The following is a 12,854-nucleotide window of genomic DNA, read 5'->3' as shown; positions in this document are numbered from 1 at the left end:
ACTTTATTTGCTTTAGTAGCCACAGAATGACACTGCCTGGAATTAGACAACTTGTTATCAACAAAAACCCCTACATCCTTCTCCATTAAGGATCCCCCCAACACACTACCATTCAGTAGATAGTTCGCGTTTATATTATTTCTACCAAAATAACTTTGTACATTGAACCTCATTTTCCAGTTTGCTGCCCAGTTATCTAATTTTGTCAAATCGCTCTGCAAAGCGGCAGCATCCTGCATGGAACTTATAGTTTTGCACAATTTTGTGTCATCAGCAAAAATAGATACATTACTCTCTATTGCAGAGATGCCCTTATACTGGCAAAGTCTGCACGTCTAAAATTGAGTGTTTTAGTTACTCCCTTATAGCGCTGTCTCTGTAGCATTATCTCAAAGGAGACCATGTTGTGATCACTGTTCCCCAAATGCTCACCCACACAAATGTTAGAGATGAGTTCATTATTATTAGATATCACCAGGTCCAAAAGAGAATCATTCCTAGTGGGTTCTTGAACCGCCTGAAATAAAAAGTTGTCATTTAGCATATTTACAAACCTACTAGCTTTTTCTGACTTAGCCACCCCATTACTCCAGTCAATGTCCGGATAATTAAAGTCCCCCATAATAACAACTTGACCCAGTTTTGAAGCCTCCTCCATTTGCAACAATAGCTGGGCCTCATCCCCCTCATCTATACGGGGTGATTTATAGCATACACCAATGATCATTTTCTTTGTAAACTAATCATTTTCTTTGTGATCATTACTCCCCCCTTTTGTTTTATCTCTTGAAAACAACATCTTTGTCTATAAAAATGGCTGTCAAACTGTTTCAGTGCAAGCACAGTGCCCCTTGACTACAGTTATAGGTAAATATCAGTGTATCAGACAGTCAGCCATACTTCCAAGTATATCTAGGGCAGCAAATACATATTCACACCAAATTTCACCCTAACTGACCCCCAAGCTGGGCTTCCAGGTGGCTCTAGGAGACCCAATAACCATTTTCCCTAGTTGTTTTGTTGTTTCCCTAGTTTCCTACCCTAACTGGCCTGCAGACTAAGACCCCTAGCCACTGCTCCAAGCCTCCCTAACCCCATCTAGGGGGGAGCCCCACAGTTTGGGACGGCTGGTGTACACTGAAGATAAACTGATATGATTTCAGTGCAGCAGCATCATAGTAAACCGACACCTGCCCATCAAGCTTAACCTTCCAAGCAGCTTCTACTTGCTGTAGAGAATAGGAGTATTTCATATTACGTTTTCCTTTATATATATTAAAATGGTTTGGGACAACTTAAAATAGGAATTATGGCAACTACAGGGAACATTTAAGAAACAGGTTGAGAAAATACTGATACCTATACCCATGCAGATCCTATAGCGCTCCAGATCTGGGCTACTACTCCCTTTGCCCTGAAGCAAAACACCAGCACAATGCCTGGAATGTACCAATGTGCATGTCAAAGTGTCATTCTCATCATACATATGCAGAAATAAAGAAGACCTGGCATTGTCCAATAAGGGAGTACTACACCCAATTCTAAACAATTTTCCAAAATACATTGATTCCAAACATTCAAAGGTTTTAAAGCCATATGTAACAGCTATTGAAAGCAGTATGTGTTTAACTTTTTAGTTCCCTAGTTTTGATTCTTGAAACAATGCAGTAGAAATTAGATTGCTTTAGGTATAGCTGCCTTCTGCTACATTGTTTGGGAGTCAGAGTCAGCAGTGCAGAGAATATAAAACAAACAGATACTGCTTACACATTTATTTTAAAACCATTAATATTTGTAAGTAATATATGATAAAAAAAAAAAAAGCTAAATCACTTGGTATACAATAAGAAAGGAATGCAAAAGAATCATTTTGAGCAGGGTTGGGTAAGTATGTATGTATGTATGTATATCTTTATTTATAAAGTGCTACTTATGTACACAGCACTGTACAGTAGAATACATTAATACAAACAGGGGGTTATTAAGATAATAATAGATAAATACTCCGTATAACAATAAATACAAATAAATACAAGATACAGTTGCAATAAGTTAAGAGTCAAAGACACAAGAGGATGGAGGTCCCTGTAGAGCTTATAATCTATATAAGTGGAGGTCTTTGGTTGACAATGGATTGCTTGGAGTTGTAGTCTCTATAACATCTGTTTTAGAGTTCCATAATTACATTCAGTAAATTAAAGAAACATTCTCATTCCTTAAAGCTATATGGACTGGTATTTTCAGGGCCACATTACGTACCAGCTCGGCAGACTCTCATCTGAGCAAATTGGAGCACCATGCCTTCAGCTTTTATAGAGAGAGAGATTGCCAAGACCACAGCATAGGTTCAACAGGCTCAATCCTTCCCCGCTTGTGGCTTGTAAAGGAGAAGACTGCCCATTAACCAACACCCATTTTTTTAAAAGCATAAGACCACAATTAAAGGGACGGGTGTGGGGGTGCTGCACCCACATGGAAGTTTGGCCATTATTCTTCCTGCAGAATAACACTGCTAAAATACATCGATACACAGAAGGGGGTTGTGGGAGCACTCCAAGGCTAAATAGAGTATACAAATAAAAGAACACTGGGCCTAGCATTCTATCAGATGTGTACAAAGCTGGGTCTGCGTTGGACCCTGTGCTAGAGAAGGACCGTGGGGGGGGGGGACCCGTACACTGATTGTAAAACTGCCTGCTTATTAGGCTCTTCAACAATGTGGGGGCTGCACACTGGGTATCTTACCCCTGAAGCATCTTAGGATTGTATTTATAGCAATACATGCACTATCCATCCCTTAGATGGGGGATGCCAGGGGTAGAAGGGGGTGCTGGTACAAATCCAGCAGCTTTAACGCTAACAAAACAGTTTTCAAGTTTTCTGCTTGATCTGCAAATTGTGATTGAATAAAGGCAGAGATGTCGTTGTCTGATAAGTGTAGTGGAAATAGTTCTGTCCCCCGTGCTTCCTGTCTAACACTGAGGCAATGCAGAACCTCGTCATGCTGAAACAAAGAATTAGGCAACAGAGCAGATAATGCAGGTGTTTTCATATTTTATTTATAAAACATAAACATTTTCCTCTGTATTGTACAAAGATTAAAGGGGAAGCTAAAAATGTATCTTTTGAACATTTTTTTTTACCCAAATCTCATTTCCCAGAAGCAGCTCAGCTCAATTAGCCATGGGCTTTCTAGACCATTGTCTCCAGGCACTTTTAGTTAAAGCTCTCATTTGAGGCCCAGTGTTTGATCCTGGCCCCACTTAGCTGAGGTTACAGATATATAGAAGCAATGATAAATTTGTGGAAAGCAATGTTGGCACTATATAAATATATGATGATTGGTGAAAGTTCCAGGGGTACCCAGGGCACAAATAAGCACTTACCCCGAATCTTCCCCTTAACTGGCCTTCAGGCTGGGCCCCCTTAGCCCATAACAAGGTTACAGATATATAGAAACATTGGGGTAACAGTCACCCTGCTATAGTTCCAGGAGTACCCAGGGCACAAATAAGCACTCACCCCAAATCCCCCCTAACTGGCCTTCAGGCTGGGCCCCCTTAGCCCATAACAAGGTTACAGATATATAGAAACATTGGGGTAACAGTCACCCTGCTATAGTTCCAGGGGTAGCCAGGGCACAAATAAGCACTCACCCCAAATCCCCCCCTAACTCGCCTTCAGGCTGAGCCCCCTTAGCCCATAACAATGTTACAGATATATAGAAACATTGGGGTAACAGTCACCCTGCTATAGTTCCAGGGGTACCCAGGGCACAAATAAGCACTCACCCCAAATCCCCCCCTATCTGGCCTTCAGGCTGGGCCCCTTTAGTCCATAACAAGGTTACAGATATATAGAAACATTGGGGTAACAGTCACCCTGCTATAGTTCCAGGGGTACCCAGGGCACAAATAAGCACTCACCCCAAATCCCCCCCTAACTGGCCTTCAGGCTGGGCCCCCTTAGCCCATAACAAGGTTACAGATATATAGAAACATTGGGGTAACAGTCACCCTGCTATAGTTCCAGGGGTACCCAGGGCACAAATAAGCACTCACCCCAAATCCCCCCCTAACTGGCCTTCAGGCTGGGCCCCCTTAGCCCATAACAAGGTTACAGATATATAGAAACATTGGGGTAACAGTCACCCTGCTATAGTTCCAGGGGTACCCAGGGCACAAATAAGCACTCACCCCAAATCACCCCAACCTTTTTTGTAGAGTTCAAAAACAATAAGGTTTGTAAAAGCAAACTTTTCCTTTAAAGGAACAGCTGAAATCTGCATTTGTCTATTTATCTTCCTGACTAACAGTAAAACTACTATATTCTAAATGGTAACTCTTCCACTATTTTTCTCCTGACCAGATTAAAAATTGGCCTAAAAATTTTGGAGACTGTCGCTACCGGACTTGGTAACCATGACAACCCACGTGACGCTGGAGGATGCGTTATCGAACGTGGACCTCCTGGAGGAGCTGCCGCTCCCCGACCAGCAGCCATGCATCGAGCCTCCTCCATCCTCCATCATGTACCAGGTATCAGCTTCCATTGTACCAGCCAGAGAAGGCCTGGGTTTGGCAGTGCCATGCATAGGCCAAGCCTATATTTATACTCATGTGATTGATTATTATTTGGGAATATTAAGAGGTGAATTTAGAATTATAGCCTATTGCTATATTACTATTCAGTTCTGTGGTTATTCTTGAACTGTCTGGCCACTGCCTCCCATTCTACCTCCATAGGTCTCTTATTGGATTACAAATAATTAAAGAAAATCTAGGGTAGGGTATGGGGTAACGACCTAGATGGAGTGGTTTTGGGGTGTGGTCATTTAGGTCTCTTTTTTTGGGGGGGGGGGGTCTATTTGATCTTTTGGATTGTGGTCAATACAACACAGTAGTAAATGGACTATTCCATAACATTTGCTTTCTACAAAGACACACTTTCATTTACAGTCTAGGTATTGAATCATATTAATTAAATTAATTAAGTAATTAAAAGAGAATCTCAGAGCAGATTTAGGTCCATTCACATCGAGTTAACAGTAGCATGTGCAGTTGGGCACAGACCCAATACAGATAAATTAAGGCCAGTAGCTTAAATAGTTGGGGTGGGAATCTAAAACTGATGGACTAGAACTCTATGGTCTATGGTCAACCCATTTGATCTCATGGGTCCACAGACAAGATGAGCCAAGTGGTTCTAGGGACTTAAAGGGGTTGTTAACCTTAGTTATTATTAGTTTTTTGGTTTTTTTTAGTTCAGCCACTTTCCAGTCTGGAATTTAAACATCTATTTGGTTGCTAGTGTTCAATTTAACCTAGCAACGAGGCAGTAGTATGAATGAGAGACTGTAATATGAATAGAAGTGGGACTGCACAGTAAGATAAGGAATAAAAAGTAACAATAACCATAAGAATTGTAGCCAAATAGAGTCATTTTTTGCCTGCTGGAAAGATGTAGAAGAGGAAAACAAATAATTCAAAAACTAGGAAAATATATTAATAAAAAATGAAGACCAAGTGCAAAGTTGCTAGGAATAGGACACTTTATAACATACTTAAACCACCCCTTTAATTCAAGCACAAGTAAAGTACTTTGTGCTAAGTGTCTCTTTGCTATCCACACAGGCCAACTTTGATACCAATTTTGAGGACCGGAATGCATTTGTAACTGGGATAGCCAGATATATAGAACAGGCCACGGTACATTCCAGCATGGTAAGTGTTTTTCATCCTACATGCATGCTAAATCCATATATACTAGCTTATGTTAAACATTATTTTATAGTTGTTACTTTTTTTACAGGCTGAAATGAAAGCTAATTCTGTGTCAGTTTTCTGCTATAACAGTATTAACAGATAGTGAAACCAAGTTGCCATTTGTTTTTCTTGCTATTTTCAAACAGACACCATCCACAGTGTGGTATCACTTCAAAAACACAATTTAGGACCATGACACACGGGGAGATTAGTCGCCGCGTGACAAATCTCCATTGTCGTGGGCCACTAATCTCCCCACAATGCCATCCCAACGGGTAGAATGTAAATTGCGGGTGGGATGGCATACACGGTGCCTTGAGAGGAAACTTCAGCGACTTTGGCAAATCACGGCACCATGTATGCCATCCCACTGGCGATTTACATTCTAGCCGGTGGGATGGCATTGCAGGGAGATTAGTGGCGGCGCAGCGACTAATCTCCCCGTGTGTCACTGCCCTTAGAAACACGCATGACACAGTTGTACTGAAGTCAGCAATTCGCCTTTTATTGGTGCTTATCATGACACGTTTCGAGAACTAGTCCCTTTTTCAAGTGATAACAAGCTATATTACAACCACCCTTAAATAGTTCCCACCCCTTTATTAGCCACTTAGTGTCCCTCACCATCAAACTTGCATAGTCCAATATGCACAGTCCGTAGTCCAATATTGCATAGTCAAGTGAGTCCTTGACTATGTGTTTGGAGAAAGTTCTATTAACGCAAGAACCACATTTAGCAAAAAAAAAAATTGTGTTTAGCAAAAAACAGTCTTTTATAGACAAAAGTCCCATTTTGTCCCCTCTGGGGAGTGGTTCAACTCTATCCAAAACTCTCCACCTTAGTTGTGAAATGTGACGCATTGCTTCAAAGAAATGTTTGGCTAGTGTTGATTCATTGGGTTGTTTTGGATCAGAATTTCTTATAATGGGTCCACAGACAAGAGGAGCCAAGTGGTTCTAGGGACTTAAAGGGGTTGTTTACCTTAAAAGAAGCATTACAAATGTAACACCTATTTGGCCTATTTAAGGACAAATCCAGGCTAGTAGTGAAATGGAGAGCATGGGTTACATGCGACACTTAATACAAAGGAGTGAGCCTCCGCTATATGGGAGAATTAGAATGGAGCGAGGGTGTAGTTGAACTACCACTAGCTGAGGTGTGTGGTGCAAATAGTAAAAGATGGACGCCAGAGGATTCTTATGATGCAACAATAACTGTTTTATTGTACAAGGCAACTGGATAGTGCAGCAGGGTATATACTCACAGTCACAGCAGTATAGGAATTGGTCACAGTGGATATAGCAGATGTGACACTCAAGGAAACAGAATACCCCACTTGGAGGATGTACAGAGGATTAACTGATACCCGAGATATAGACCTTTCAGAAGGGAGTGTTCCGGCCGACTATGGTCCAGGGGAGAGCTCCTAACACTGGTACCTGGCGTCTAATAAAACCGGTCCCTAAAGAACGACAACAGAGCCGGGGTAGGCTAAACCCTTTTACAACTCCTGGTTGGGGCTATTGCTGCCCTTTCTATCTAAGCTGACTATGCTCACCACTCCTAGAGGGTGCTATTAATAAATCTGACTGTGCTGGCTTTACCTCGTTCATGGGGCCCTGTCCCCGACTTATCACTAGGGTATGAGGTCCCCTAGGGTATAATTGGCTTCTGGGCCTATGTTCTGGTCCAGGCTCAGTTGGGATCTGTCCAGAACACAGCATGCAGCCAAAAGAGGAAGCCACTTCCTTGTGCAAGACACTATATAGTCTGCCAAGGGGAGTGGTCAACCTATAGGGGCTAAACCTATAGGGGGTAGCCTAAGAACTGTAATCTGAGTGTAGAGGGCTCTGCCCTATAACAGCACAGATAAGATTAGATAAGGGGGTAACACCATAGGGAGCTTAACCCTATGGGTCCCTACACAAAGATACTGATATGCTGAGAGTTATTTTTGGGTTTTGTTTATATATAACTGTTTGTTCAGCCGCTTTCCAGTTTGGAATGTGAACAGCTATCTGGTTGCAGTAGAATTAATGAGAGACTGTAATATGGAATAAATAATAAGGAATAAAAAGTAACAATAGCATAAAAATTGTAGCCAAATAGAGTAATTTTTTGGCTGCTGTAAAGATGTAAGAAGAGGAAAGAAAATAATTCAAAAACTAGGAAAAAATATTAATAAATAATGATGGAAACTATCTACTTTTAACAGGTTATTTCTATCCATTGGTTTGCGGAATAAACTAGTTAATAAATTCCTGTTCATTTTGGTTATGATGACATCCAAGAAATTAATTGACTCTCCTGAGTACAAATAGGTAAACCTAATACTTTTATGACTATGATTTGTTTCACCAATCATGTCTTGGAAAATATCTTTTGTACTTGACCATAACTCTAAGATGTCATCCACAAACCTAAAATAGACCTTTATAGGTTGAAAATATTCCTTCTCCAGTTTGTGTACCAATATGTAGGCAAAAGAAGGTGCTACAGCAGCTCCCTTGGATGTACCTTGTTTTTGCCAATAATATTGGTCACCAAATCTAAAATAATTTTTACTTAGTACCAGTTATAAACAGTCAAGTAAGAAGTAGGGGCTGATACTGTAATATCAAGTAATGCTTTCTCAATAACTCTTCTTCCTGCGGTATTGAGGTATAAAAGCTTTAATATCAATTGATACTATGTTCTCTAGACCTTCCAGTTTGCTTATTTTTATAAGGAGGTCTGTTGTGTCCTTTAAGGTGGCCATACACGCACGGATAATATCATACGAAACCTCGTTTCGTACAATATTCGGTGCGTGTATGGTATGTCGGCGAGTCGACCGATATTGCAGGAAGCTGCTGATATCGGCCGACTCGCCGATCGGACCAGTTTGAACATTTTGATCGGGCGCCATAGAAGGCGCCTGACCAAAATTCTCCCTTCAGCGCCGAATCGGCAGAAGGAGGTAGAAATCCTATTGTTTCTACCTCCTTACCTGCCGATTCAGCCCTGAATGGTGTGTGGCGGATCTGACGATGTTTCGCACGACCGATGGTCGCACGAAACTTCGTCAGATCGCCACGTGTATGGCCAGCTTTAGGCAGATTCCAGTGTTTGGTACAATGAGCAGCAAGTATCAACATATTGAGATAATGGTTCTAAGAATGAGCCCATACTAACAACTATTGGTCTGCCTGGAGAATTCTTCAACCTTTCTTGGATCTTAGGCAGCGAGTATATCACAGGTTACAGTGAAATCAACCAATAGCAATTCTTTGATGTCATTAGATATGGCCCTATATGATTCTGCTTCTGAAACTATATTTTCCACTAATTTTTTGACTTTCCATACTGTTCTGCCATAACAGCACATACTGATAATGGGAATCAATATACACCCACTGCATGTTATTTGGGTCCTGGCAGATGTGATGGGTAGGTGTATTGCTGAAATCTGTCCTTGTGTTACAGAACGAGATGCTGGAGGAGGGGCAGGAGTATGCAGTCATGCTCTATACGTGGAGAAGCTGTTCCAGGGCTATTCCACAGGTGAGTTTTGAGGTTGCCTTGCAAATTTATAAACCAGTCAGTCATGCCGTAAACTGCTATACATTTCCAGAGTCCTACAGGAAAAACCCCACCCTTTTTCTGTATGTACAAGGACCCTGCAGTGCCCAATTTAACATTTACATTTTCTATAGCTTAGTAGCAAATTCACTGCTGTAGTTTTCATTGCAAGCAACTGGGGAAACACCACATTCATTTGCACTCCTAATTGCCTGTCCAGTGCAAAAAGTGCATATGACCCACGAAGCATGTAAAATTGTGTGTGACCTGTTCAGCTTGGCTCCCCTATGTCCTTACCTGTTCCCCTGGGCCCCCCAACCATAGTTGTGGCATTTGCACCCTCCACCACTGATCCCTTGATTTGAAAATAGTCACCCAGCCAAAGGCAATACGTAAAGCAATGCAGAAAATGTACTCACCCTACATTACCATAAACAGGATTTTCACATACAACTTGTGGTTTGTGAAATTAACAACTTGTATTCATATACAATGTAAAAGGGGCTGTTCATATAAAATAATCTAATATCTATCTAAAAAATGGAAATAGCTGGCTGAGAAGTGTCTCAGAATATGTTAGAGCAGGCTGAAGCTTTGACAGAAGTATTTAAGGCTAATGCCAGACAAGGTGTAGGGCGGATATTTTCGGAAATTTGCTGAAAATTCTGCCCTACGCCTCCTATATGTGCCTGCACCCGAATGAATGAGATACGCTTGGGTGCAGGCACATGTAGCCGAAATACATACATACAAATAAAAACGCGAGAGTTTGAAAGTCTCACATTTATGTGTATTTCGGCTACATCTGCCTGCACCTGAGCGTATCTCATTCATTTGGGTACAGGGACATGTAGGAGGCGTAGGGCCCTACGCTTCATCTGGCATTAGCCTTAGTCTAGACGTGACTGCTGCCATGTTTAGTTTTTTTGTTCTATTTGGGTGGAGTTCCCTGTAAGGCTAATGTTTCTCTCAGCAGATCCTTAGAAAGAATAAGTGATTTTTCAGTTCCTTTTCATTTCCACTTTTAAAAGCAAAATGAAAATATTAAATATGAAGTGGATTACTTCTCTAATTAGTGCTGGATAGTTATCTGCAGCTTAATATATACAATACTTGTAGTTAGGCAGGTTATATATAGGCATTATGGTTGAACGTGATGGACGTATGTCTTTTTTCAACCCAACTTACTATGTTACTATGTTACTATGTTACTATATCAGGTTTAATACAATTATATATGTTATACCTATCTGCGCTGTTTCTAATAACTAAGCTTTCTGAGACGCCTTCTGTGGACTTTAAGGTGTTTATGATAGGAACCTGGCATTATAAAGCCAATGCCAAATGAATCTAGTAGACATCCAGATATCCTACTTTATTGATTCTATGGAAATGTGAAGGCCAATAATGTAGCATAATTGAAAGGACCACCAAGCAATGTAGGTCTGTATAAAAATATGTAAAACCCTGCGTCACCTAAATAAAACATTCTGATTAAAATAACCAATGATTTCCTTGTTTGATTTATTCTGTTTCAGGTGAAATGTAATGAGCAGCCGAACCGTGTGGAAATATACGAGAAGACGGTGGAGGTTTTGGAACCTGAAGTGACTAAACTGATGAAGTTCATGTATTTCCAGGTAATGGCAAAGAACACTGATATACTGACAATGAGCTGGAATAAAAGTGAATGGTAATTCTGTTATCCTGTGTTCTTATTATATTGAATACACAGCTGATTTTGTGCCCATTGTTAGATGTAGGATATAGGAGCTGCAATGTTACTTTAGCAGCCTCTATGGGAAGCAATAGCAGCAATTTCAATTTAATAGAGATTTAAACCTAAAAAAAGTTATGAGTGAATGCTAATACAGCTTGGACATTCTCTGATTTAATGTAACTTCTCCCCATATAGGGGCCCTGGCTTTCAGTCTTACCAAGGGCCCCTCTTACCTAACATAAGCCTTGAATAATAATAATAACAATAATAATAATAATTGAATGAGGCAGGTTAATGCAACTATGCTAAACTTTACAGCGCAAGGCCATTGAGCGGTTCTGCAATGAGGTGAAGCGATTGTGCCACGCGGAGCGCAGGAAGGACTTTGTGTCGGAGGCATACCTGCTGACCCTGGGGAAGTTTATTAACATGTTTGCAGTGCTGGACGAGCTGAAGAACATGAAATGTAGTGTAAAGAATGACCACTCGGCTTATAAGCGGTGAGATGGGATATGGAGAGGGGTATTAGGGGCCACAGAGCTCTTTCCTATGGTACTTTAGGGGTTTCTAGGCAACAGAAGCAAAGAGGGGAGTGGAGTCCACCTGCAAATGTAGCACATTCCTTTTTTTTTTATTAATACAAAAACCTAAGTGGAGTTGAGCTTGGAGATGACACTGTCTTATGTTAACCCTCTTCCCATTGACACAGTACTAAGGGGTATATTTATCATGCTGTGTAAAAAGTGGAGTAAAACATCACTGGGGATGTTGCTCATAGCAGCCAATCAGATGCTTTGACTTTCTAACTGTTGAAATCTAATTGCTGATTGGTTGCCCTGGGCAACATCACTGGTAATGTTTCACTCCACTTTTTGCACAGTATGATACATATACCCCATATTCTTCCTACTTGACTCCCAGCATACATGGGACATTAAATTATTATATCTATTATCTTTCTCTCAGGGCTGCCCAGTTTCTTAGGAAAATGGCCGATCCCCAGTCGATCCAGGAGTCACAAAACCTGTCAATGTTCTTGGCCAATCACAATCGGATCACACAGGTAAGTGCTCTAAAAATGTAAACAGTTCCGGACTGGGATTCAAAATAGGCCCTGGCATGTCAAATACGCAGAGACCCAAACAGCCCCCCACAAGGCCAATAAATAGCAACTGTCTATGGCATCTTACAGCAGCCAGTCTGCCAGAATCCACAGAATGCCAGTCAGGGCCTGCATATAAAATGTACTTATAATGTATTCCACTTATAGTATTTAGAGTTGCCACCTAGCAAGTATTTTAGCTTTTCTGGAACAAAATACCCAACTTGCTATTTGAATATTTCCTGTTAATAACATAGGCATTAAGCGTCATTATTACTGGCTAGGCTGATAAAATACTTAGGGCTGGTATCAGTCATCATGGGGTCCCGTACTACTAAGTAAGCAAGGCCCTCTCACCAGGGGTCTCCTATTATGACCCTAATGAAACCAAAATGCTCTCTGGCACAAACAGCCATCTCCCTGATCTGCCCTGGCCACTCCTTAATTGTTCTAAACCTCCACCCATGACCCAATAACATGCCTCCCAATTTTCGCCGGACAGTCCGTCTTTTAACAGCTCAGCCCACAGTCCCAGATTCTTACTGAAAAGTCCCTTATTTCCCTTTGATCTCCTGCACTGAATGCTAAAAAAGATACAAGCTTAATTAAAAAGTAGCTTTTGGCAGAGAGCCCAGAAAGTTAACAAGCCACACCTGCACTTAGATACATTGTTTCTCACATTTAATTAAATAAGTGGCTTTTGGC

At 41.1% G+C, this 12,854-nt stretch overlaps 1 protein-coding gene across 1 annotated transcript in view; it reads left to right on the top strand.

The window, feature by feature from the left end:
- The window catches only part of cyfip2 (cytoplasmic FMR1 interacting protein 2), a 62,510-nt gene that overhangs the window by 5,102 nt on the left and 44,554 nt on the right, over nt 1-12,854 (top strand). The window contains 6 exon segments of the mRNA NM_001110053.1: nt 4,369-4,538; nt 5,634-5,723; nt 9,232-9,309; nt 10,866-10,967; nt 11,366-11,547; nt 12,014-12,110. Of these exon segments, the coding sequence (NP_001103523.1) occupies nt 4,422-4,538; nt 5,634-5,723; nt 9,232-9,309; nt 10,866-10,967; nt 11,366-11,547; nt 12,014-12,110 (666 nt within the window). The 5' untranslated portion in view covers nt 4,369-4,421.

The sequence above is a fragment of the Xenopus tropicalis genome, chromosome 3, assembly GCF_000004195.4.
Source record: "Xenopus tropicalis strain Nigerian chromosome 3, UCB_Xtro_10.0, whole genome shotgun sequence".
NCBI classification, from domain to species: Eukaryota; Metazoa; Chordata; class Amphibia; order Anura; family Pipidae; genus Xenopus; species Xenopus tropicalis.
The sequence above is the reverse complement of the archived record's forward strand: the minus strand, read 5'-3'. Positions and strand labels throughout refer to the sequence as shown.